General features: G+C 47.8%; 1 protein-coding gene across 1 annotated transcript in view; it reads right to left on the reverse strand.

Moving 5' to 3' along the window:
• Window positions 1-992: 992 nt before the first annotated feature.
• Window positions 993-24,595, reverse strand: part of LOC306773804 (NLR family CARD domain-containing protein 3-like) — a 29,159-nt gene continuing 5,556 nt past the window's right edge. Inside the window, exons 3-11 of the mRNA XM_079263719.1 lie at window positions 15,966-16,136; window positions 13,873-14,025; window positions 12,584-12,656; window positions 12,222-12,444; window positions 6,323-8,105; window positions 6,070-6,243; window positions 4,883-5,044; window positions 4,582-4,628; window positions 993-4,470 (exon numbers count right to left, since the gene is read on the reverse strand). Of these exons, the coding sequence (XP_079119845.1) occupies window positions 4,622-4,628; window positions 4,883-5,044; window positions 6,070-6,243; window positions 6,323-8,105; window positions 12,222-12,444; window positions 12,584-12,656; window positions 13,873-14,025; window positions 15,966-16,136 (2,746 nt within the window). The 3' untranslated portion in view covers window positions 993-4,470; window positions 4,582-4,621. The remainder of the gene's footprint in view (window positions 4,471-4,581; window positions 4,629-4,882; window positions 5,045-6,069; window positions 6,244-6,322; window positions 8,106-12,221; window positions 12,445-12,583; window positions 12,657-13,872; window positions 14,026-15,965; window positions 16,137-24,595) is intronic.

The following is a 24,595-nucleotide window of genomic DNA, read 5'->3' on the forward strand; positions in this document are numbered from 1 at the left end:
ACATGTCAGACTGGTTTTAGGTAATAAAACGGTTGTACTTAAAGTAAACAAACCATTTCTGCTCAGAAGGAAGTGGAAGCAGCTGCATGTGGCGGAGCTGCCAGATGTGCAGCTCTGCAGCACATTTAGACCTCTTCACAATGAACTATTTCAGTTTTATCCAGTTAAATGAAGGATTTAAGAGTCCTTACCCAGGGGCCGTTGTCCTGCAGGGTTTCCATGTATCCCTGCTGCAACACATCTGGCTTCCATTATATGGATCCAACAACCTATGAAATTCTGCACAATGACTCATTAATTGGAATCAGGTGTGTTGGAGCAGGGATGCATGGAAAACCTGCTGGGTTGTGGCCCTCGTGGACCGGGGCTTCATACGTTAGACTACATCTGGATGTAGCTTGAAGATGTTTTGTGGCGTTATTTTCACCTCATGTTGATGAGGAATCATAATAAACAGAATTCATGGGCCTTTGAGAAACAAATGTCCATAAAGTCAGTATTACATTCCAAACCTGTTTTGTGCTTGAGGTTTAAACAAAACTCGTGGTAACGTGTAGATTATCCAGATGTCTCCTGGTCAAACAGGACAATAAAAAGTTTTTTTCAGTATTTCATTTTATCTGCGTGGATGTGTTTCTAAAGAACCCAAAACACAATCATTTGGTGACGAATGAAAGTATTTATTCATGAGAAAATGGATAAAAACAGCAACAACTGAGTCATTTAATGTCACAGGAGAAAATCGGGACCAAACAGATGAGCGAGGAAACCATTTTAATGATGAACGAATCCGCTGGGTTAGAGTTTGGACATATTGAGCGGAGCAACGTGTCGACTTGCCAGAGCAGCCACGTCCAACCTGCAGACCTCAGCAGCCGCGGAACGCCGTGAAGCTCTTCTCTGCTAAACTTTATTTCAACGTGTTGTTGACCGAACGACAGGAAACAGAAGGAACTCTTCGTCTTGGCATGTCGCTGGCAGTCCGAGCTGGAGACGAAACATTCTTACAGACTGGTTCCATCTGGTACTAAACCCTGTTCACCGCTGGGAAACGATGCCTTCAGGTTCCTCTCTACAAAGAAAACCCTCCGGAACATTTTGTTTGTTTGTTAATAATTGTTTTTAATAAACAAAGGATTCTTTAATGGACGGTCTGATCTCATTGGTGCATACAGATATAATTCACAAGTTCACTTTTTTTTAAAAACATCTTTCACACACATTTTCAGCTGATTTACATGGAAGCAACCATAAAAAAGTATCTAAAATACTGCGAATGAGTCTTGAATTTATATTTATAAAAACATTTATTAAACATAAAATTACATCAAATTGAGATGAAAGGACAGAATGTTATAAAGTAATATATAAAGTATAAACTAACAGTATCTAAACTTGTTGAAGTTACTGTCAATAGCAGTGTTAAAAGAAATAAATGTAAAATCTTGTGTCACACTTATTGTCCTTTAACAATCAGTGGCTGGGACATTTGTCCTTCTTAGACATATGCTTGATGTTTTCCGGAACACACATCCAACAGGGACTCCTTCATCTTATCAGAACTACCAACCAAAAACAGTCCATTCATTTAAAAAAAAGGCACAAATCAGATGTGAAAGGAGATTTATGTCTGGTTAATCAGATCCTGAAGAAAGTCTGAAGGTAAAAACACCATTTAAAGCAGAATCCACACACAAGCTGCATGTGTGTCCTGTTAGTCGTGCAGCTTGAAGTGATTCGCCAGAAGAATCACAGAACTACATGTTTCATCTGAGTCAGGAAACTCTGCATCCAATCAGTTTCAGTTTCACTTTAACAGGGAACCGAATGGACCGACTGGAGTGTCAGAGGGAGGATATGTTGGATGTAGAGGAGCTCAGATTCTCTACAGATTGTACAGAAGCAGAGTTTTATGTGTGTGGAACGTTTTTCATGAACCCTTTCTCAGGCAAGTGACTGGTTCTCATCTCCTCCCCGACGTCACCGCGGCTTTTCGCGTGCTTGCAGAAAGGCGGGATACGAGTCCTCTGCATCTTCACGGTCAGATCTCTAACCGCGGGAGTTTTCTCAAACTTTCGCCTCACAGAGCTGAAAAGTGGTGCTACACAACGCCATACATGCTGTTTGTGGTAGAGTTGGTTAAACTGGTGAAATTATTGTGTGAAAAACAAAGTGATCAGATCTGATCAGATTCCCAAAAACTGGTCAAGTCAGAAGTGACCATTTTTAGTCATATGACCCGTTCTACTAAACCATACTTAGATTTTTCATATCAAAGAAACTTAATAACGTTAGACAATATATTACAGCCTTGCCAAATGCTTACTGGATATTTCACAACAATTGATTAATAAATGTCACCCACTTTCAGAAATAATACATCTAAAACTGAATTAGTGGGATTTTACGTTGTTTTTGTGTAAAGTTTTGTGTCATTTCAGTGTTATTTTATATCCAAATTGCAGTTTTAATTTCAACATTTTATCTTTTTTAACCAGTTCTCTTTGTTTATAGTATCTTCATAGTATCATTATTATCAGTGCTTTTCAGGCATAGAGTTGATCATCTCTCATAATTATAGCTAAAATGACAGTAATATAATATATAAAACATAAATAGGAATAAAGTATTCTACATTATACAACTTTCCTATTGTGTATCTTTATTTGTAATTAAAATAATTTGCTATAGATAATAAAATGTATAATTTATGTAGTAATGGATATATTTTAACTATTGCTGTTATTTATTGTTATTCTGATGTATATCATTAACATTTTATTTTATATTTATGTTATTTTTCTATTAAGTGTTTCATAATGTTCTATGATGTCCTCAATTCTTATTATATTTTCCTTTAACAGAATCGGGCAAGTGACTATTTTTCATCACTTTGGTTTTTTTTTCCACTTTCAGCATGAAACAGTTTTTAACAGAAATGTAACAACAGTAAGAAGTTATCAGTGTATTTATCAGAAATACACTTACAGCATAAATTTTTGCCCTATAAAAGGTTAAGTTTTATTTTAGTTTATTAGTGTTTCGACAAAAATAAAAAGATTACAATGAAATGCTAAAGATATTCACAAAAGATGTTGCGTGGGAATAAAAGTGATAATTCATCATATCAATAATATTCTGACAAGAGGAGAATGTAAAACAAACACCAGGTAAACTAACCTGCATTACATGAGAAACAAAACAACATGCGAGTGAAAGAGGAACAGAATGAAGGTGTGGAAGTGTGTGTGTGTGTGTGTGTGTGGGTGTGTGTGTGTGTGTGTGTCAGAGGACATTCTGCAGGACAGTCTATACACTGCTCCACTCCACATCTCAGTTAACCAGTTAACCGGTTAACCAGTTAACCAGTTAACCGGTGAACCAGGCGTCCACCCAGCAGCTGAGGACTGATGCATCTGTAAGGACGATCAGAGGACTAGACTACGGAGCTGAATTAACACATTATTAGTTTTAGTCATAAATATATTTCATAAATCTGAATTTTTGATTGTTTGAATCAAAGTTTGCAGAAGATTTTACCATTTCAAAACTCACATTTCAAGGTTTGAAAACTTTTTTTTGCAGTTTTCAGATCTCATATTACAGGTTTCAGAAGGTTTTCACAAACTACTGTGGTTTGACTAGAAGTCGTGTCTGAAACCCGTCGACTTGCAAACAGCGAAGCTGCAACAAGAGGTCTGAATCTCTGAAGATGTGAGGCTGGAACTCTGAAATATCCAACGACAAATAAGTACAAAGTTATCTTTGCAGAGATTCAAACTTCTTTTCGAACTTTCAAAATACTTTTCAAGGTTTTAAAACTTTATTTCAGGTTTTCAAGTTTCAAAGTTCCAAAATGTTTTTCTGGTTTCAGACGATGGCAGGATTGTCATCCCATAATATTTCAGTGCTGCAGCACTGGAAGAGTTGTCAGGCTCCCTTCAGGCACGCCGATACGTTTGCAGCCCACTTTGGCTCCATGCTGCTGCCGCGTATGAAACCAAAGTCCTGGTAAAATATTTCTGGTGCAAGGCCATGTCTCGTTTACACCCCAAATATTTTATCATTCAGTTTACATATTTCCTGTTTTTAAAGCCAAATTTCACTGAAAGGTGCAGGAATTTCATGTCTGCAAGGTTCCCAAAGTATCAACCAGCACGACAGCAGGCCATTTTCCAAGACAGCTGATTGGTCCGGAGGAGTGTTTTCTACTCGCTGAGAACACAACCTGCTCTGGAGCAGCGTAGGAAACATTACACGTTACCATGGTGATTTCTCCGGCTAAGAAGTGAACCAGCGTGGCAATATGGGAAAACCTGGTTTAACGCCGAAGTTACCTCAATAAGTGACTGAAAATTCAGCTTTGTAGTACAAGCCTGATGCTCCTCATCCCATCTCACATTCCTGCTGTCAGACAAGTCCATCTCCCTGTTCACTGTGTGTGTGTGTTGGTGGTGAGTGGACCGGAATCTGATGAAAACACAAGCACAGCTGCAGTTACTGATCTGTTCACACGTTGGTGCTGAACAATGAGTGAAATGAATGGTTTCATGAGATGAATCCAATGAAAAATATACTTACATCCCCTCCCACCGTGTCTCCTGCATCACAATCCTGCAGGCTAAAACCTGAAAGGAGGGGCGCGGTGGTCAGAGCAGCAGGATTTCTTTTTGGGTTTGTGGAAAGATAAATACTGTAGATACCATATGCAGCCTGTGTCTCATCTTATATAACTACAGGTACTTTTGTACTAATGTTTTGCTGTAAGCGAGGTTCGATCTGTTTGAATAGAAGCTACTGCACAGTAGATGACAATGTCCAGGAGTGGCTTCTTATTATACACACTGAAACTACTTGTATGGCTTCAGCAGCCTCTGCATACTTGAGTTTCTTTGGATCCGTCAGCGCAGCCATCAGCTTCCACACTCCTTCCTCTCCTGGATGGTTGTTGGTCAGGTCCAGTTCCCTCAGATGGGAGGGGTTGGAGGTCAGAGCTGAAGCCAGAGAAGCACAGCCTTCCTCTGTGATCAGACATCCTGACAGGCTGCAGAAAACAACACATATGACAGAAACTCTGAGAACTGCTCAGATTGTAAAGCTGCATGTCATCAAGTGTTCAGTGTTCAACCTAATTACAAGCTTTTTCTTTGCATTTCCTCAGAGAGGATCAGGTGAAACAGGGGAGATTGTAATGTATCAACGTTTAACTTCAGTTTTAACTTCTGCATCTTGCATTTGTCTGACATCAGGGAAACGTTCGGGAACTAAACTTTGATCGCATTAGATTTTTTAAAGATTTCCATATTTAGTTTTTGTGTTCCTTTTTACATATCTTCCTTGATTATATTTTTTCTTTTCACAGATCTATTCTTTTTCTAACAAACCTACAAGGAAATGTGCCACCGCTGACTACACAGTAATGTTTTTCATTCATCCATTTTCTTAACTACTCAGTCCAATTCAGGGTCATGGGGAAGCTGGAGTCTATCCCAGCCATCACTGAGCGCGAGGCCATGTACACCAGTCACCAGTCCATTGCAGTCCTGAAGACATTTAAGGTGATATTTTTCTGTAGTATTCTGTTTGGAAAAAGAAAATATCACCTATTTTCCAATGTTCTTATTGGTTATAATCACAGAACAGTCCATTCATTCATTTTCCTAACTGCTTAATCCAATTCAGGGTCGTGGGGAAGCTGGAGCCTATCCCAGCAGTCTTTGAGCAGAAGACTGCCAGTCCATCACAAGGCCACACCCACACACACTCCTAGGGGCAATACAGAGTAACCAATTAACCTAACTTGCATGTCTTTGGACGGTGGGAGGGAGCTGGAGAACCCATACATACATGGGGTAGAACATGCAAACTCCGCACAGAAAGACCACAGACCAAACCTCGCCCCAGCCAAGGATTGAACCAGCAACCTTTTTGCTGTGAGCCCACAGTGCTAACCACCATGCCGCCACAGCACAGTCCATGTACCAGACTAATTGGTACTAAAAGTACAAATAGAACAAAATAAACCACATTCTGAATGATGATTTGTTGTAGAAGGTAATCAAAGCTGACCTGAGAGTTTCCAGTTTACAGTTGGGATTCTTCAGACCGTCACACAGCTGCTTCACTCCTGAATCCTTCAGGTTATTTTTACTCAGGTCCAGTTCTCTCAGACTGGAAGAGGGGGAGCTCAGAACTGAGGACAGAGCTGCACAGCTTCTCTCAGAGAGGTTACAGCTGCTCAGGCTAAAGAAAAATAATAAAAGCAATCTTACAAAAGAAAGACAGCACTTTACTGAATGATGACCAAATCTGTTGTACTTACAGAGCTTTGTTGGAGGCTTTGACCACCGGCAGCAGCCTCAGAAGAGCCTCCTCTGAAGCGGAGTACTTCTTCAGGTCAAACACATCCAGATCTTGTTCTGATGACAGTAGGATGAAGACCAGAGCTGACCACTGGGCAGGAGACAGTTTATCTGTAGAGAGACGTCCTGATCTGAGGTACTGCTGGATCTCCTCCACTAGAGAACGATCATTCAGTTCATTCAGACAGTGGAACAGATTGATGCTTCTCTCTGCAGACAGATCTTCACTGATCTTCTTCTTGATGTACTGAACTGTTTCCTGATTGGTCTGTGAGTCACTTCCTGTTTGTGACATCAGGCCCCGTAGGAGTCTTTGATTGGTCTGCAGTGAAAGACCCAGGAGGAAGCGGAGGAACAAGTCCAGGTGTCCATTTGGACTCTCTAAGGCCTGATCCACAGCACTCTGGTAGAGCAGTAGTTCTTCTATTGTTTTAGATTTGACGGAGGTCGTTTGTTCCTCCATCAGATTGACTCCAGTACTGATGAAGGTCAGATGGACATGAAGAGCAGCCAGAAACTCCTGAACACTCAGATGGACGAAGCTGAACACCTTCTCCTGGTACAGTCCCCTCTCCTCTCTAAAGATCTGGGTGAACACTCCTGAGTAAACTGAAGCTGCTGTGATGTCGATGCCACACTCTGTCAGGTCTGATTCATAGAAGATCAGGTTTCCTTTCTGCAGCTGATCAAAAGCCAGTTTTCCCAGAGACTCAATCATCCTTCTGCTCTCTGGACTCCAGACTGGATCTGTCTCAGCTCCTCCATCGTACTTGACCTTCTTGACTTTGGTCTGAACCACCAGGAAGTGGATGTACATCTCAGTCAGGGTCTTGGGCAGCTCTTCTCTCTCTTTGGTTTTCAGAACATCCTCCAGAACTGTAGCAGTGATCCAGCAGAAGACCGGGATGTGGCACATGATGTGGAGGCTTTGTGAGGTCTTGATGTGGGAGATGATCCTGCTGGTCTGCTCCTCATCTCTGAACCTCTTCCTGAAGTACTCCTCCTTCTGTGGGTCAGTGAACCCTCTGATCTCTGTCACCATGCCAACACAGTCAGGAGGGATCTGATTGGCTGCTGCAGGTCGTGTGGTTATCCAGATACAAGCAGATGGAAGCAGTTTCCCCCTGATGAGGTTTATCAGCAGCACATCCACTGAAGTGGACTTTCTAGGGTCAGTTAGGATTTCAGTTTTATGGAAGTCCAGAGGAAGTCGACACTCATCCAGACCACTCAAGATGAAGACGACCTGGAAGTCTTCAAAGCTGCAGATTTCTTTGGTTTCAGTAAAGAAGTGATGAACAAGTCCCACCAAGCTGAACTTTCTCTCTTCCAGCACATTCAGCTCTCTGAAAGTCAGTGGAAATGTGAACTGGATGTCCTGGTTGGCTTTGTCTTCAGCCCAGTCCAGAGTGAACTTCTGTGTAGCAATTTTTTTCCCGATGCCAGCCACTCCCTTTGTCATCACTGTTCTGATTGGTTCATCTCTTCCAGGTGGGGGTTTAAAGATGTCTTCTTGTCTGATGGTTGTTTCTGGTCTGTCTGGTTTCCTGGATGCTGCTTCAATCTGTCTGACCTCATGTTCATTATTGACTTCTGCAGTCCCTCCATCTGTGATGTTTGGCTTTACATAGATCTGATTAAGAAGGGTTGGGTTCCCTGGTTTAGCGATCCCCTCGTACACGTGTTGTAACTTGTTTTTAAGCCTCTTTTTGAGTTTCCGTTGACAAACTCCAGGAAGGGTTTCTAAGATAAATGAATAAGATTTTGTCAGCAAGTGTTTAATAAAGGACACAAATACAGTTACACCACTTCACACATTAGATAATGTGTCATTTATCCAGCATGTTTTGTAAGGTTCTTTTAGATGTTTATTAATATCTTATTAGTCTTGGGGCCTTTTTATTTATCTGATCTGATTTTAAACTATGAGCCCTCATGGCCTCTGAAGTCTTGTACCATCCTTATTGTTTTGTGAGACCTTGTTCCATTATAACAATCCTCACTTGTGGAACAGCTTACCCGAAAACCTCAGGGCCTTTGGACTGTCAATGTTTTTAAGAGGCTAAAGACTTATAATTTTAGCTTTCTTTTAACATGATTTAATTCCGTACTTTCTTCATGTGGATTCTTCATTCCGAAGGCTCTGCCTGTTTGGTCTTTGGGGTTGTTGCCACATTTATCATCCTTGTCTGGGTGGCTGGGGGTCCTGTGCTGCAGCCTTATGGCTGTGACATGAAGACTACCCCACTTTGATTTGTATGGTTGCTTTGGTGGCATCCTCTGTCCTCATGGGTGGACTGGTTCTTCAGTTTACTTAGATCAACAATGACTTGTCCTCATGATATTCGTCCGCCTCGTTACCTCAACGACTTTCTAATGACTCTTCCACCACGTCAGCCCCCTTGAAATGCACTCCATGACCACTCCACAGAGGGAGTTGGTGCACAGCTTCCTGATATACCTTTTACCCAAGAGAGACCAGTGCATCAGAATGTCAGCTCAGAAGCAGTCTTATCAGCTCTATGGGAACAACTTGGTACACTTTTCAAAGTGGCTTGAATATGAAGTTAGGGTTCAAGACGACGGTTCATAACCACTCACCCACAATGATTTCGAGATGAGCGTCAGAGAGTCAAGCCAAAGCAGGTAAAATCAGGCATATGTCCCACTACAGTACTGCTCAGATCAGATCCAATGTCCAAGTCATTTGCGCCATCATCGGCAGTTCGGCTTCGGACCAAACTGGAGAAACCCAAGAAGTACTCCCCTTATTGTGATAATGTCTAACACTATTTTAACCAGTGTCTAGAGTTCAAGAAGTTCACCACAGACCAAAGGTCAACTTGGATCAGAACTGAGAAACATTTCTGGATGTGGGAGAAATCATCAAGCTACTCAGTGCTACCTCAAATCCAAGTGTCAACAATGTAATCAGACCCACCTTGAAATATAGCACGAGGTCAATCAACCCACTGCTACCAGATCAAAGTGATCACCCTCGGAGACTATACAACCAGTTACTTTTATCTAGACCCAACTCTGAGGATTATCTGTGTTTCCTAAGAATGGTCAAATTCATTCTCTATAATGGCAAGCAGAGACTTGAGACTTATGTTATCCTCAATGATGGCTCTGAGTGCACAATCACCTTCCACAGTACTGCTCAAGAGCTACAACTGCATGGAGAGAGTGAGAACCTGACACTTAGAAATATCTGTCAGAATATCAAGACAGTGTCAGGAAAATCAGTGTCGTTCTCCATGTTCTCCACTTGTCCTCAGAAAAGGTTTAGGATCCACAAAGCCTTCATGGAAGCAGAGCTTGACCTGTCAAGACATTCTCACCCTGTTGAGACCTTACAGAAGACTTGTCGTCACCTCAGGGGTATCCCACTCCAATCATTCAGCCAAGCCCGGCCACTACTTCTCATTGGTTCGGACGATCCTCACCTTGTCACCTTGTCTGTGCTCAACTGGGGTCTCATTTGAGACCACCCGGAGATCCAGGAGCTTTCTTGGACACTTCATGGTCCCAAGAAACTCCTTCAATTTCAATCCTCCACCCCTCAGTATCTTCTCATTAACACCTGTTCTCCTTCTGCTGACCTACTCAGCCATGTATCAAATTATGGCAGATGGTCATTTTCCCATATCGCAGTTAGAAACTTATCACCAGGTCAAAGCAGGACAATGCAGCCATCAAACTACTGGAGGAGAAAAACCGTCAGAGTTGGTGTTGGAAACATTTGAAGGCACTCCTCTGCTGTGGAAAGAAGAACTTCCTCCACTAAATGCTTCAAAGGTAGCAGTCAAGAGTCACCTGCGACGTACAGAGAGTCAACTTACTAAAGACTCAGGCAGAGCAGCTTCCTACAAAAGGAAGATCCATAAGCTACTGGATGCAGGATATATAAGACACATCACTTTATCTCAAGAGCAACACAGCAAAACTTTGTATATCCTGCAACACATGGTCAGTCACAATGGCAAAGATCGTATTGTCTTCAACTGTTCATTCATCTCTCAAGGTGCTAGTCTGAATGAACATCTTCTTCCTGGTCCCACTTTGGAAGTGAACCTCATTGGTGCAATCAACCAGGTGTTCCCAAAATGTCGGACCTCCCACCTTAAAGCTTAAGGTTACATCAACCAGCATTCAACTCAATCAAATAAGGTCCAAAACAGTCCTTTCCAGTTAAGATTGGCAGGTGCAGCGAAAAATGATGGGGCATAATATTCATGGCCTAACTGCACTTACAGTTTACTAGTTACCTGCTGGTCAGTATGGATGCTGATTCCTTCTTCGTGAGTCGACGTTGTTTCATTGCCAGAGGAGGAAAGCCCCATGAGTTGCTATTTGATCAAGTGACACACTTTAAAGGTGGCAGCTCAGAGCTCAAAGAAGCCTTCATCTCACTTGCTCCTGAATTAGAATCATGGCTTGTGAGTCAACAAATTCATTTCAGTTTTAATCCACCAAGTGCACTCCATTTTGGGGGGCTCCTGGGAGCGAGAAATTCACTCCATCAAATCAGTTCTCTACACAATCCTTGGTCCCAAATAGAAGAAATCCTTGGGACCATTCTGACCGAAGTGGAGAGCATTATCAACTCTAAGCCTCTTGGCTATACTTTATCAGATGTGGCAGACCCCAATCCAATCACGCCCAATATGCTGCTAATGGGGAGGATGTACCCTGCCACACCTCAGGTTATCTATCCTACAACTGAGCTTCTCAGCCGTCGTAGATGGAGACACTGCCAAGCATTAGTCGATCAGTTCTGGATCAGGGATTATCTTGCTTCTTATCAGAGCAGTTCAAAATGACAGCAGGACCACGAGGATCTCTCTACAGGAGATACTGTTCTCATTGTTGACAAGCAGCTCACACATGCTCTGTGGCTGGTTGGCACAGTTGCAGCTGTTTTCCCCGGAGCTGATGCCAGAGTACGGACTGCCCAGGTTCAAGTGAAGGATAAATGATATGCGAGGCCTGGTGCCAAGTTCTGGTGCCAAGTTCACTCCCGGCACAGACACAGGACATTCCCAACTGACTTTGTTCAACTTTGCTCCTCAAAGTTTGTTCACAAGGTTTTCCGTTACTTGTTTCTGGACGTGCATCATAATTCCATAATTGCTGTTTTTTTCCACCATCTATCCCATAATACTCATTTTCTCCTCAATAGGGTGTTACTGCACCCTGCTAAAGCAATCAGCATTCAGCCTCTCCTCTGTTTCTCCATCACCTCTTATCAGTCAACAGGTAGCAGCCATAATGGGACATTGACTTCCTCCCGTCGTTGGACTCCTTTTTTTTTTTCATTTGAACACTTGTGGTTTTCTTTAAAGAAGTGCTTTCAGACTAAACCATAAACCTCAACATAAACCATAAAATGTAAACCTGAAGCATAATCCTGATTGATCACCAATAGTCAATAATAAAGAGTGGCATGAGTACAACTGAAGTCTACAATCATTTGTTCTGGCAGGACAACCTGAGGAGAATGAAGAATAAAATCAGTTGCCTAAACAGTCTTGTAGAGGTCTGGAATTTCTACCAACACCTCCTTCACAATCTACATTCAGTTGACACTAAAAATAGGGACTGAAGTTGATAATTACCAAACTCTGAGTAGAATAAGGAGGACGGGTTTGTGTGTGAAATAGACTAGAATTTAGGTGTCTTTTTAAATTGATATATTTTATACTTTGATGCATGGAGGTTTCTTTTATGTTTGTTGTATTTTAATATGGATGTAATGTTTTATTATGTAAATCACTTTGTGTTGCTTTGTGTATGAAAAGTGCTTCATAAACAAAGTTTCATTTTAATTTGATTTTATCAGAGAAATCCTCTTACTGCTCTGCAGACGCTCAGCCAGCTCCTCCTGCTTCATTGACTTCAGGAAGTCCACTGTGATCTTCACAAAGGCCTCTCTCATCTTCGTCTGCTTTTCATCCCCACCCTCCAACGCTTCTTCACCCCTCAGACTCTCTAAGCATCCTGGGTCATCTGGACTAAGAAGCTTCTGGATCTTCTTCAGCTCATTTTTCACAAAGGTGATGATGTTGTCCTCCAGCAGCTGGAAGAGAAAACCACATGAAGGACACAGTCAGACTAGAATCATGGAGCCAGACATCCTGCTAGACACACTGACAATCCACTCCAGCATGGACATGACTGAACAGAGATGGAAAAGTATTCATTGTACATGTACAGACCATAAATACAGAGTCCAGCTGTGTCTGCTGGGCAGACTGACCACTGGGAGGCTCTGCGCTCTGCTGGTCCATGCTGTGGAGGAATCAAACAAAGTTCTGTCATATAAGTTGACTCTGTTAACATCATTACAGCTGCTGAAGGTGAGTTCAAGGTTCCCGTAACTCCTGTCAAGGGATCAAACCCCTTTACCTTCATGTCAGAATCAAACGTTCCACGCACAAACAACAATGATACAACGAAAAAAGGGGGAAAATATGTCCATCTTACGTTTTAAATTCCCGCTCACCTGATACCTAAATCCATACTCTGCTACTACGAGCTGATACAACAGTTTTTTTGTATTCACCAGCAGCTTCATGGTTCTAACACAAAGTAAATATTTAGCATCTTTATGTATATTTTGCTCGTCTATTACTTCAGGCAGTATAAATAATAGTTTTTAAAATACAAATTCCAATTTAATGTTTGTTGCGAACAGTAACTTATGTTATTTTGGTGCTGTGGTTAAAAATTTTGGACGCCAATGTTTTTATCTACAAGTCGGGGATGAGATGGAAGGAATAAGAGGAGGCAGCCAAAGCTCATAAGAACAGAGTAATTGGGTGTTTGTGCAAAAACCTTTGAACATGCTGGGATGGTACGTCCATCAAACAGCATTAATACTGTAAAACAACAAACAACTGTAATATTGGTCAGAAAAATCACATCTACATTCATCCCACAATGAAAAACTGCAAATCCTCTTCATACTGTCATCTAGTAGTTTCAACTCATCAGCATGAAAAATGGCCTTTTTATACAAAACCAGGACCTTATTATTGCTACTTTGATCATGACAATGTTAATGAAGAAATACTCAAAACTATGCTGTTAATATTTCAATGCAAATTGTAAAGGTTATTATTTAGTCTGGACATAAACAGTCAGTACAAACAAAATGTTTCCGTTTTGACGGGAGAAAAGTCTTTATGGAAACAACTAATCATCCTTTTCTGTTAGAACTCAGATAATGTGTCAAAAACCAAAAATCAAGCAGATCAGAGCTGATGATTTAATCAGACTGGGGTTTATTCATGTAACTGATATCATCAGCTCATGATGTCACAACGTTTATACGCGAACTACAACATCCCTTCTTTACAGTTTGCAGCTATGAATCTAAACAAGCATCCATCACACACACACACACACACACACACACACACGAGGATGAGCTGACCTCACGTTGTTGGAATAAAAACATTTGAAGCTAACTGTGTTAAATGCAACATTATATTATTTAGCTCACCTCTTTGCTGTAGAAGGTTCATCCTTAAACTCAACAAAAGCCTCCTTTGAGGAGTCGCTCCTCATGGACACACAGCTGGGTTCAGGACCAGGTCCATGTTCAGGACCAGGTCCATGTTCAGGACCAGGTCCATGTTCAGGACCAGATCGTTTCCTGTGAACACAGACGTTTACAGATATGAAGAAGAGTCGTGGACGGTTTGAGCTGGTCACTGAGCCTCTATAACCCTTTACTGGGTAAATGACCATATTTGTATGCTTCTGCATGCTAGTCTGTTTAGTTTTGGGATATCTTCTAGTTTTTTCGACTTCTTTGAGTAGAAATTAATGTGTATTTCCAGACATTACAGAGCTTGAGTTTTCTATATTATTTTGTATCTAGCGGGGACCGTACCGCTGGACTGGCAGACTGGGGTGGTGGTCCCCCTTTTTAAGAAGGGGGACCGGAGGGTGTGTTCTAATTACAGGGGAATCACACTCCTCAGCCTCCCTGGTAAGGTCTATTCAGGGGTCCTGGAGAGGAGGGTCCGCCGGATAGTCGAATCCCGGATGAGGAGGAGCAGTGCGGTTTTCGTCCTGGTCGCGGAACAGTGGACCAGCTCTATACCCTCTTTGGGGTCCTGGAGGGGGCATGGGAGTTTGCCCAACCAGTCTACATGTGCTTTGTGGACCTGGAGAAGGCATTCGACCGTGTCGCCCGGGGGTTCCTGTGGGGGGTACTCCGGGAGTATGGGGTACCGGACCATCTTGTACGAGCTGTCCGGTTCCTGTACGACAGGTGTCAGAGCTTGGTCCACATTGACGGTAGTAAGTCGGATTCGTTTCCGGTGAGGGTTGGACTCCGCCAAGGCTGCCCTTTTTCACCGATTCTGTTCATAACTTATACGGACAGAATTTCTAGGCGCAGCCGAGGTGTTGAGGGGATCCGGCTTGGTGGCCTCAGGATTGGGTCCCTGCTTTTTGCAGATGACGTGGTCCTGTTGGCTTCATCTGGTCGTGATCTCCAGCTCTCACTTGAGCGATTCGCGGCCGACTGTGAAGCGGCTGGGATGAGAATCAGCACCTCCAAATCTGAGACCATGGTCCTCAGCCGGAATAGGGTGGATTGTCCTCTCCGGGTCGGGAGTCAGGTCCTGCCTCAAGTGGAGGAGTTTAAATATCTTGGAGTCTTGTTCACAAGTGAGGGAAGGAGGGAACGTGAGATCGACAGACGGATCGGTGCGGCGTCTGCAGTAATGCGGACTCTGCGCCGGTCTGTCGTGGTGAAGAAGGAGCTGAGCCAGTAGGCGAAGCTCTCGATTTACCAGTCGGTCTACGTTCCTACCCTCACCTATGGTCATGAGCTGTGGGTCGTGACGGAAAGAACGAGATCTCGTATACAGGCGGCTGAAATGGGTTTCCTCCGCAGGGTGGCCGGGCTCTCCCTTAGAGATAGGGTGAGGAGCTCGGTCATCCGGGAGGAGATCAGAGTAGAGCCGCTGCTCCTCCGCATCGAGAGGAACCAGTTGAGGTGGCTCGGGCATCTGGTCAGGATGCCTCCTGGACCTCCCTGGTGAGGTGTTCCAGGCACGTCCCTCTGGGAGGAGACCCCGGGGAAGACCCAGGACACGCTGGAGGGATTATATCTCCCAGCTGGCCTGGGAACACCTCGGGATCCCCCCCGCAGAGTTGGCAAATGTGGCTGGGGAGAGGGAAGTCTGGGCTTTCCTGCTTAGGCTTACGCGACCCGACCCTGGATAAGCGGCACGAAGATGGATGGATGGATTTTGTATTTATTAGTTGAATTAGTCATTGATTTGAAATAATAAAAAAAAAAAAATAAATAAAAAAAAAAAGCTTTTTGGTGCAAATATCATAATGTTAAGGGGTTAACCCTTACCTAACCCTAACCCTTAATCAAGATTATTTACAAAGCCTGTTAATCTAGTCTGTAAAATAAAATAAAATAAAATAATAATAACAACACTCTTCTGGGACTGGAAAATAAAATTTCCTGTATTTCAATGAGGACCTGATAAAGGATGAAATGCTGGAATAAAATAATATGACACTGATGATGAATTTTCCAATGTTCAATATTAAAATATAGCTCACCTTTTTGCTGTAGAAGGTTCGTCTTTAAACTCAACAAAAGCCTCCTTTGAGGAGTCGCTCCTCATGGACACACAGCTGGGTTCAGGACAAGGTCCATGTTCAGGAAAAGGTCCTGGTCCAGGTCCAGGTCCGGGTCCAGATCCGGGTCCAGGTAAAGGACCAGGTCGTTTCCTGTGACCACAGACGTTTGCAGATATGAAGAAGAGTCATGACCAGTTTGGTCTGGTCACTGAGCCTTATGTTGGGTTCCAAACACGAATCAACGGCCGGTTGAAAGTAAAGTCATGTTACTGACATGGTGTGACGGCTACGTCACATTTTTACTCCTCATCACGACTAATTTTCCATAAATTCGTGAAAAGTTGTGACAAAAACTTTGACAGAAGAGTCCATGTAGTGCCATGTCCTTGTTGGTCTAAATACTCTGTTCAGGTCTCAGAAAAAGTGCTGATGTTCCTTTTGAAAGGAACAAAAGGCCCCGATGTTCAGGAGAAACCTCTAGTGAGGTAAGAGAGGTTCTATCAGAAGTTTCGGTGTTTCGGCCACACGCTGCGGCTTGTGTTTAGGAAATGAAGACATTCAGACTTCAGTCCTTATTAGAACATAGGGCAGCTCGTATTTATGTGTCATGTGATCATCCTCCATCTGGAGTTATAATTCTGCATGAACACCGAACAGAAGGTGGAATTTAAAGATCGAGTTAAAACACAAGCGCAGATTGGGAAACGTGTCTGGAAAAATCCCAGTTAGATGGTGTTTTCCTCGTTCAGGCCAACAGGTCTGGACTGGACTCTGGCATCAGATGGACTACATAGGTTTTCTTTTGTGTGACAAATTTTTACATTTTCTATATTTATAAAAGCGTTTTTTATATTTATATGGTTCTTTTATCTTATGTAGGTCCCCAGTCAGACCAGGTCTAGCAGAGACTCGGCTCAGTTGTAGGTGCCCAGTCAGACCAGGTCTAGCAGAGACTCGGCTCAGCTGTAGGTCCCCAGTCAGACCGGGTCAAAGGGAGACTCGGCTCAGTTGTAGGTGCCCAGTCAGGTCGGGTCTAGCAGAGACTCAGCTCAGTTGTAGGTCCCCAGTCAGACCGGGTCTAAGGCAGATTCGGCTCAGTTGTAGGTCCCCAGTCAGACCGGGTCTAAGGGAGACTCGGCTCAGTTGTAGGTGCCCAGTCAGGTCGGGTCCAGCAGAGACTCAGCTCAGTTGTAGGTCCCCAGTCAGATCGGGTCTAAGGCAGACTCGGCTCAGTTGTAGGTCCCCAGTCAGACCGGGTCTAAGGCAGACTCGGCTCAGTTGTAGGTCCCCAGTCAGACCGGGTCTAAGGGAGACTCGGCTCAGTTGTAGGTCCCCAGTCAGACCGGGTCTAGCAGAGACTCGGCTCAGTTGTAGGTCCCCAGTCAGGTTGGGTCTAGCAGAGACTCGGCTCAGTTGTAGGTCCCCAGTCAGATCGGGTCTAAGGCAGACTCGGCTCAGTTGTAGGTGCCCAGTCAGATTGGGTCTAGCAGAGACTCGGCTCAGTTGTAGGTCCCCAGTCAGATCGGGTCTAAGGCAGACTCGGCTCAGTTGTAGGTGCCCAGTCAGATCGGGTCTAAGGCAGACTCGGCTCAGTTGTAGGTCCCCAGTCAGACCGGGTCTAAGGGAGACTCGGCTCAGTTGTAGGTGCCCAGTCAGGTTGGGTCTAGCAGAGACTCGGCTCAGTTGTAGGTCCCCAGTCAGATCGGGTCTAAGGGAGACTCGGCTCAGTTGTAGGTGCCCAGTCAGGTTGGGTCTAGCAGAGACTCGGCTCAGTTGTAGGTCCCCAGTCAGATCGGGTCTAAGGCAGACTCGGCTCAGTTGTAGGTGCCCAGTCAGATCGGGTCTAAGGCAGACTCGGCTCAGTTGTAGGTCCCCAGTCAGACCGGGTCTAAGGGAGACTCGGCTCAGTTGTAGGTGCCCAGTCAGGTTGGGTCTAGCAGAGACTCGGCTCAGTTGTAGGTCCCCAGTCAGGTTGGGTCTAGCAGAGACTCGGCTCAGTTGTAAGTCCCCAGTCAGACCGGGTCTAGCAGACTCGGCTCAGTTGTAGGTCCCCAGTCAGACCGGGTCTAGCAGACTCGGCTCAGTTGTAGGTCCCCAGTCAGACCAGGTCTAGCAAAGACTCGGCTCAGTTGTAGGTGCCCAGTCAGGTCGGGTCTAACAGAGACTCGGCTCAGTTGTAGGTCCCCAGTCAGATCGGGTCTAAGGCAGACTCGGCTCAGTTGTAGGTCCCCAGTCAGACCGGGTCTAAGGGAGACTCGGCTCAGTTGTAGGTGCCCAGTCAGGTCGGGTCCAGCAGAGACTCAGCTCAGTTGTAGGTCCCCAGTCAGATCGGGTCTAAGGCAGACTCGGCTCAGTTGTAGGTCCCCAGTCAGACCGGGTCTAAGGGAGACTCGGCTCAGTTGTAGGTGCCCAGTCAGGTTGGGTCTAGCAGAGACTCGGCTCAGTTGTAGGTCCCCAGTCAGACCGGGCCTAAGGGAGACTCGGCTCAGTTGTAAGTCCCCAGTGAGACCGGGTCTAGCAGACTCGGCTCAGTTGTAGGTCCCCAGTCAGACCGGGTCTAGCAGACTCGGCTCAGTTGTAGGTCCCCAGTCAGACCAGGTCTAGCAAAGACTCGGCTCAGTTGTAGGTGCCCAGTCAGGTCGGGTCTAGCAGAGAATCGGCGCAGTTGTAGGTCCCCAGTCAGACCAGGTCTAGCAGAGACTCGGTTCAGTTGTAGGTCCCCAGTCAGACCAGGTCTAGCCGAGACTCGGCTCAGTTGTAGGTGCCCAGTCAGGTCGGGTCCAGCAGAGACTCAGCTCAGTTGTAGGTCCCCAGTCAGACCGGGTCTAGCAGACTCGGCTCAGTTGTAGGTGCCCAGTCAGGTCGGGTCTAGCAGAGACTCAGCTCAGTTGTAGGTCCCCAGTCAGATCGGGTCTAAGGGAGACTCGGCTCAGTTCTAGGTGCCCAGTCAGGTCGGGTCTAGCAGAGACTCAGCTCAGTTGTAGGTCCCCAGTCAGATCGGGTCTAAGGCAGACTCGGCTCAGTTGTAGGTCCCCAGTCAGACCGGGTCTAAGGGAGACTCGGCTCAGTTGTAGGTGCCCAGTCAGACCAGGTCTAGCAGAGACTCGGCTCAGTTGTAGGTGCCCAGTCAGACCGGGTCTAGCCGAGACTCGGCTCAGTTGTAGGTCCCCAGTCAGACCGGGTCTAGCAGAGACTCGGCTCAGTTGTAGGTCCCCAGTCAGACCGGGTCTAGCAGAGACTCGGCTCAGTTGTAGGTCCCCAGTCAGACCGGGTCTAGCAGAGACTCGGCTCAGTTGTAGGTCCCCAGTCAGACCGGGTCTAGCAGAGACTCGGCTCAGTTGTAGGTCCCCAGTCAGACCGGGTCTAGCAGAGACTCGGCTCAGTTGTAGGTCCCCAGTAAGACCGGGTCTAGCAGAGACTCGGCTCAGTTGTAGGTCCCCAGTCAGACCGGGTCTAAGGGAGACTCGGCTCAGTTGTAGGTGCCCAGTCAGACCGGGCCTAGCAGAGACTCGGCTCAGTTGTAGGTCCCCAGTCAGACCAGGTCTAGCAGAGACTCGGCTCAGTTGTAGGTCCCCAGTCAGACCAGGTCTAAGCGAGACTCGGCTCAGTTGTAGGTCCCCAGTCAGACCGGGTCTAAGGGAGACTCGGCTCAGTTGTAGGTGCCCAGTCAGGTCGGGTCTAAGGGAGACTCGGCTCAGTTCTAGGTGCCCAGTCAGACCAGGTCTAGCAGAGACTCGGCTCAGTTGTAGGTCCCCAGTCAGACCGGGTCTAGCCGAGACTCGGCTCAGTTGTAGGTCCCCAGTCAGACCGGGTCTAGCAGAGACTCGGCTCAGTTGTAGGTCCCCAGTCAGACCGGGTCTAGCAGAGACTCGGCTCAGTTGTACGTCCCCAGTCAGACCGGGTCTAGCAGAGACTCGGCTCAGTTGTAGGTCCCCAGTCAGACCGGGTCTAGCAGAGACTCGGCTCAGTTGTAGGTCCCCAGTCAGACCGGGTCTAGCAGAGACTCGGCTCAGTTGTAGGTCCCCAGTAAGACCGGGTCTAGCAGAGACTCAGCTCAGTTGTAGGTCCCCAGTCAGACCGGGTCTAAGGGAGACTCGGCTCAGTTGTAGGTGCCCAGTCAGACCGGGCCTAGCAGAGACTCGGCTCAGTTGTAGGTCCCCAGTCAGACCAGGTCTAGCAGAGACTCGGCTCAGTTGTAGGTCCCCAGTCAGACCAGGTCTAAGCGAGACTCGGCTCAGTTGTAGGTCCCCAGTCAGACCGGGTCTAAGGGAGACTCGGCTCAGTTGTAGGTGCCCAGTCAGGTCGGGTCTAGCAGAGACTCGGCTCAGTTGTAGGTCCCCAGTCAGAACAGGTCTAGCAGAGACTCGGCTCAGTTGTAGGTCCCCAGTCAGACCGGGTCTAGCAGAGACTCGGCTCAGTTGTAGGTCCCCAGTCAGACCGGGTCTAAGGGAGACTCGGCTCAGTTGTAAGTCCCCAGTCAGACCGGGTCTAGCAGACTCGGCTCAGTTGTAGGTCCCCAGTCAGACCGGGTCTAGCAGACTCGGCTCAGTTGTAGGTCCCCAGTCAGACCGGGTCTAGCAGACTCGGCTCAGTTGTAGGTCCCCAGTCAGACCAGGTCTAGCAAAGACTCGGCTCAGTTGTAGGTGCCCAGTCAGGTCGGGTCTAGCAGAGAATCGGCGCAGTTGTAGGTCCCCAGTCAGACCAGGTCTAGCAGAGACTCGGTTCAGTTGTAGGTCCCCAGTCAGACCAGGTCTAGCCGAGACTCGGCTCAGTTGTAGGTGCCCAGTCAGGTCGGGTCCAGCAGAGACTCAGCTCAGTTGTAGGTGCCCAGTCAGATCGGGTCTAAGGCAGACTCGGCTCAGTTGTAGGTCCCCAGTCAGACCGGGTCTAGCAGAGACTCGGCTCAGTTGTAGGTCCCCAGTCAGACCGGGTCTAGCAGAGACTCGGCTCAGTTGTAGGTCCCCAGTCAGACCGGGTCTAGCAGAGACTCGGCTCAGTTGTAGGTCCCCAGTCAGATGGGGTCTAGCAGAGACTCGGCTCAGTTGTAGGTCCCCAGTCAGACCGGGTCTAGCAGAGACTCGGCTCAGTTGTAGGTCCCCAGTAAGACCGGGTCTAGCAGAGACTCAGCTCAGTTGTAGGTCCCCAGTCAGACCGGGTCTAAGGGAGACTCGGCTCAGTTGTAGGTGCCCAGTCAGACCGGGCCTAGCAGAGACTCGGCTCAGTTGTAGGTCCCCAGTCAGACCAGGTCTAGCAGAGACTCGGCTCAGTTGTAGGTCCCCAGTCAGACCAGGTCTAAGCGAGACTCGGCTCAGTTGTAGGTCCCCAGTCAGACCGGGTCTAAGGGAGACTCGGCTCAGTTGTAGGTCCCCAGTCAGACCGGGTCTAAGGGAGACTCGGCTCAGTTGTAAGTCCCCAGTCAGACCGGGTCTAGCAGACTCGGCTCAGTTGTAGGTCCCCAGTCAGACCGGGTCTAGCAGACTCGGCTCAGTTGTAGGTCCCCAGTCAGACCAGGTCTAGCAAAGACTCGGCTCAGTTGTAGGTGCCCAGTCAGGTCGGGTCTAGCAGAGAATCGGCGCAGTTGTAGGTCCCCAGTCAGACCAGGTCTAGCAGAGACTCGGTTCAGTTGTAGGTCCCCAGTCAGACCAGGTCTAGCCGAGACTCGGCTCAGTTGTAGGTGCCCAGTCAGGTCGGGTCCAGCAGAGACTCAGCTCAGTTGTAGGTCCCCAGTCAGATCGGGTCTAAGGCAGACTCGGCTCAGTTGTAGGTCCCCAGTCAGACCGGGTCTAAGGGAGACTCGGCTCAGTTGTAGGTCCCCAGTCAGACCAGGTCTAGCAGAGACTCGGCTCAGTTGTAGGTCCCCAGTCAGACCGGGTCTAGCAGAGACTCGGCTCAGTTGTAGGTGCCCAGTCAGACCGGGTCTAAGGGAGACTCGGCTCAGTTGTAGGTCCCCAGTCAGACCGGGTCTAAGGGAGACTCGGCTCAGTTGTAGGTCCCCAGTCAGACCGGGTCTAAGGGAGACTCGGCTCAGTTGTAGGTGCCCAGTCAGGCCGGGTCTTGCAGAGACTCGGCTCAGTTGTAGGTCCCCAGTCAGACGGGGTCTAAGGGAGACTCGGCTCAGTTGTAGGTCCCCAGTCAGACCGGGTCTAAGGGAGACTCGGCTCAGTTGTAGGTCCCCAGTCAGACCGGGTCTAAGGGAGACTCGGCTCAGTTGTAGGTCCCCAGTCAGACCGGGTCTAAGGGAGACTCGGCTCAGTTGTAGGTCCCCAGTCAGACCGGGTCTAAGGGAGACTCGGCTCAGTTGTAGGTCCCCAGTCAGACCGGGTCTAAGGGAGACTCGGCTCAGTTGTAGGTCCCCAGTCAGACCGGGTCTAAGGGAGACTCGGCTCAGTTGTAGGTGCCCAGTCAGGTCGGGTCTAGCAGAGACTCGGCTCAGTTGTAGGTCCTCAGTCAGACCAGGTCTAGCAGAGACTCGGCTCAGTTGTAGGTGCCCAGTCAGGTCGGGTCTAGCAGAGATTCGGCTCAGTTGTAGGTCCCCAGTCAGACCAGGTCTAGCAGAGACTCGGCTCAGTTGTAGGAGCCCAGTCAGGTCGGGTCTAGCAGAGACTCGGCTCAGTTGTAGGTCCCCAGTCAGACCGGGTCTAGGGAGACTCGGCTCAGTTGTAGGTCCCCAGTCAGACCGGGTCTAGGGAGACTCGGCTCAGTTGTAGGTCCTCAGTCAGACCGGGTCTAGCAGACTCGGCTCAGTTTTAGGTCCTCAGTCAGACCGGGTCTAGGGAGACTCGGCTCAGTTTTAGTTCCTCAGTCAGACCGGGTCTAGCAGACTCGGCTCAGTTTTAGGTCCTCAGTCAGACCGGGTCTAGCAGACTCGGCTCAGTTTTAGGTCCTCAGTCAGACCGGGTCTAGCAGACTCGGCTCAGTTTTAGGTCCTCAGTCAGACCGGGTCTAGCAGACTCGGCTCAGTTGTAGGTCCTCAGTCAGACCGGGTCTAGCAGACTCGGCTCAGTTGTAGGTCCCCAGTCAGACCGGGTCTAGCAGACTCGGCTCAGTTTTAGGTCCCCAGTCAGACCGGGTCTAGCAGACTCGGCTCAGTTTTAGGACCTCAGTCAGACCGGGTCTAGCAGACTCGGCTCAGTTGTAGGTCCCCAGTCAGACCGGGTCTAGCAGACTCGGCTCAGTTTTAGGTCCTCAGTCAGACCGGGTCTAGCAGACTCGGCTCAGTTGTAGGTCCCCAGTCAGACCGGGTCTAGCAGACTCGGCTCAGCTGTAGGTCCCCAGTCAGACCGGGTCTAGCAGACTCGGCTCAGTTTTAGGTCCTCAGTCAGACCGGGTCTAGCAGACTCGGCTCAGTTGTAGGTCCCCAGTCAGACCGGGTCTAGCAGACTCGGCTCAGTTTTAGGACCTCAGTCAGACCGGGTCTAGCAGACTCGGCTCAGTTGTAGGTCCCCAGTCAGACCGGGTCTAGCAGACTCGGCTCAGTTGTAGGTCCCCAGTCAGACCGGGTCTAGCAGACTCGGCTCAGTTGTAGGTCCCCAGTCAGACCGGGTCTAGCAGACTCGGCTCAGTTGTAGGTCCTCAGTCAGACCGGGTCTAGCAGACTCGGCTCAGTTTTAGGAACTCAGTCAGACCGGGTCTAGCAGACTCAGCTCAGTTGTAGGTCCCCAGTCAGACCGGGTCTAGCAGAGACTCGGCTCAGTTGTAGGTCCTCAGTCAGACCGGGTCTAGGGAGACTCGGCTCAGTTGTAGGTCCTCAGTCAGACCGGGTCTAGCAGACTCGGCTCAGTTGTAGGTCCCCAGTCAGACCGGGTCTAGCAGAGACTCGGCTCAGTTGTAGGTCCCCAGTCAGACCGGGTCTAGCAGACTCGGCTCAGTTGTAGGTCCCCAGTCAGACCGGGTCTAGCAGACTCGGCTCAGTTGTAGGTCCCCAGTCAGACCGGGTCTAGCAGACTCGGCTCAGTTGTAGGTCCCCAGTCAGACCGGGTCTAAGGGAGACTCGGCTCAGTTGTAGGTCCCCAGTCAGACCGGGTCTAGCAGAGACTCGGCTCAGTTGTAGGTCCCCAGTCAGACCGGGTCTAGCAGAGACTCGGCTCAGTTGTAGGTCCCCAGTCAGACCGGGTCTAGCAGAGACTCGGCTCAGTTGTAGGTCCCCAGTCAGATGGGGTCTAGCAGAGACTCGGCTCAGTTGTAGGTCCCCAGTAAGACCGGGTCTAGCAGAGACTCGGCTCAGTTGTAGGTCCCCAGTAAGACCGGGTCTAGCAGAGACTCGGCTCAGTTGTAGGTCCCCAGTAAGACCGGGTCTAGCAGAGACTCAGCTCAGTTGTAGGTCCCCAGTCAGACCGGGTCTAAGGGAGACTCGGCTCAGTTGTAGGTGCCCAGTCAGACCGGGCCTAGCAGAGACTCGGCTCAGTTGTAGGTCCCCAGTCAGACCAGGTCTAGCAGAGACTCGGCTCAGTTGTAGGTCCCCAGTCAGACCAGGTCTAAGCGAGACTCGGCTCAGTTGTAGGTCCCCAGTCAGACCGGGTCTAAGGGAGACTCGGCTCAGTTGTAGGTCCCCAGTCAGACCGGGTCTAAGGGAGACTCGGCTCAGTTGTAAGTCCCCAGTCAGACCGGGT

This window comes from Telmatherina bonti, assembly GCF_933228915.1.
Source record: "Telmatherina bonti genome assembly, chromosome: 24".
NCBI classification, from domain to species: Eukaryota; Metazoa; Chordata; class Actinopteri; order Atheriniformes; family Telmatherinidae; genus Telmatherina; species Telmatherina bonti.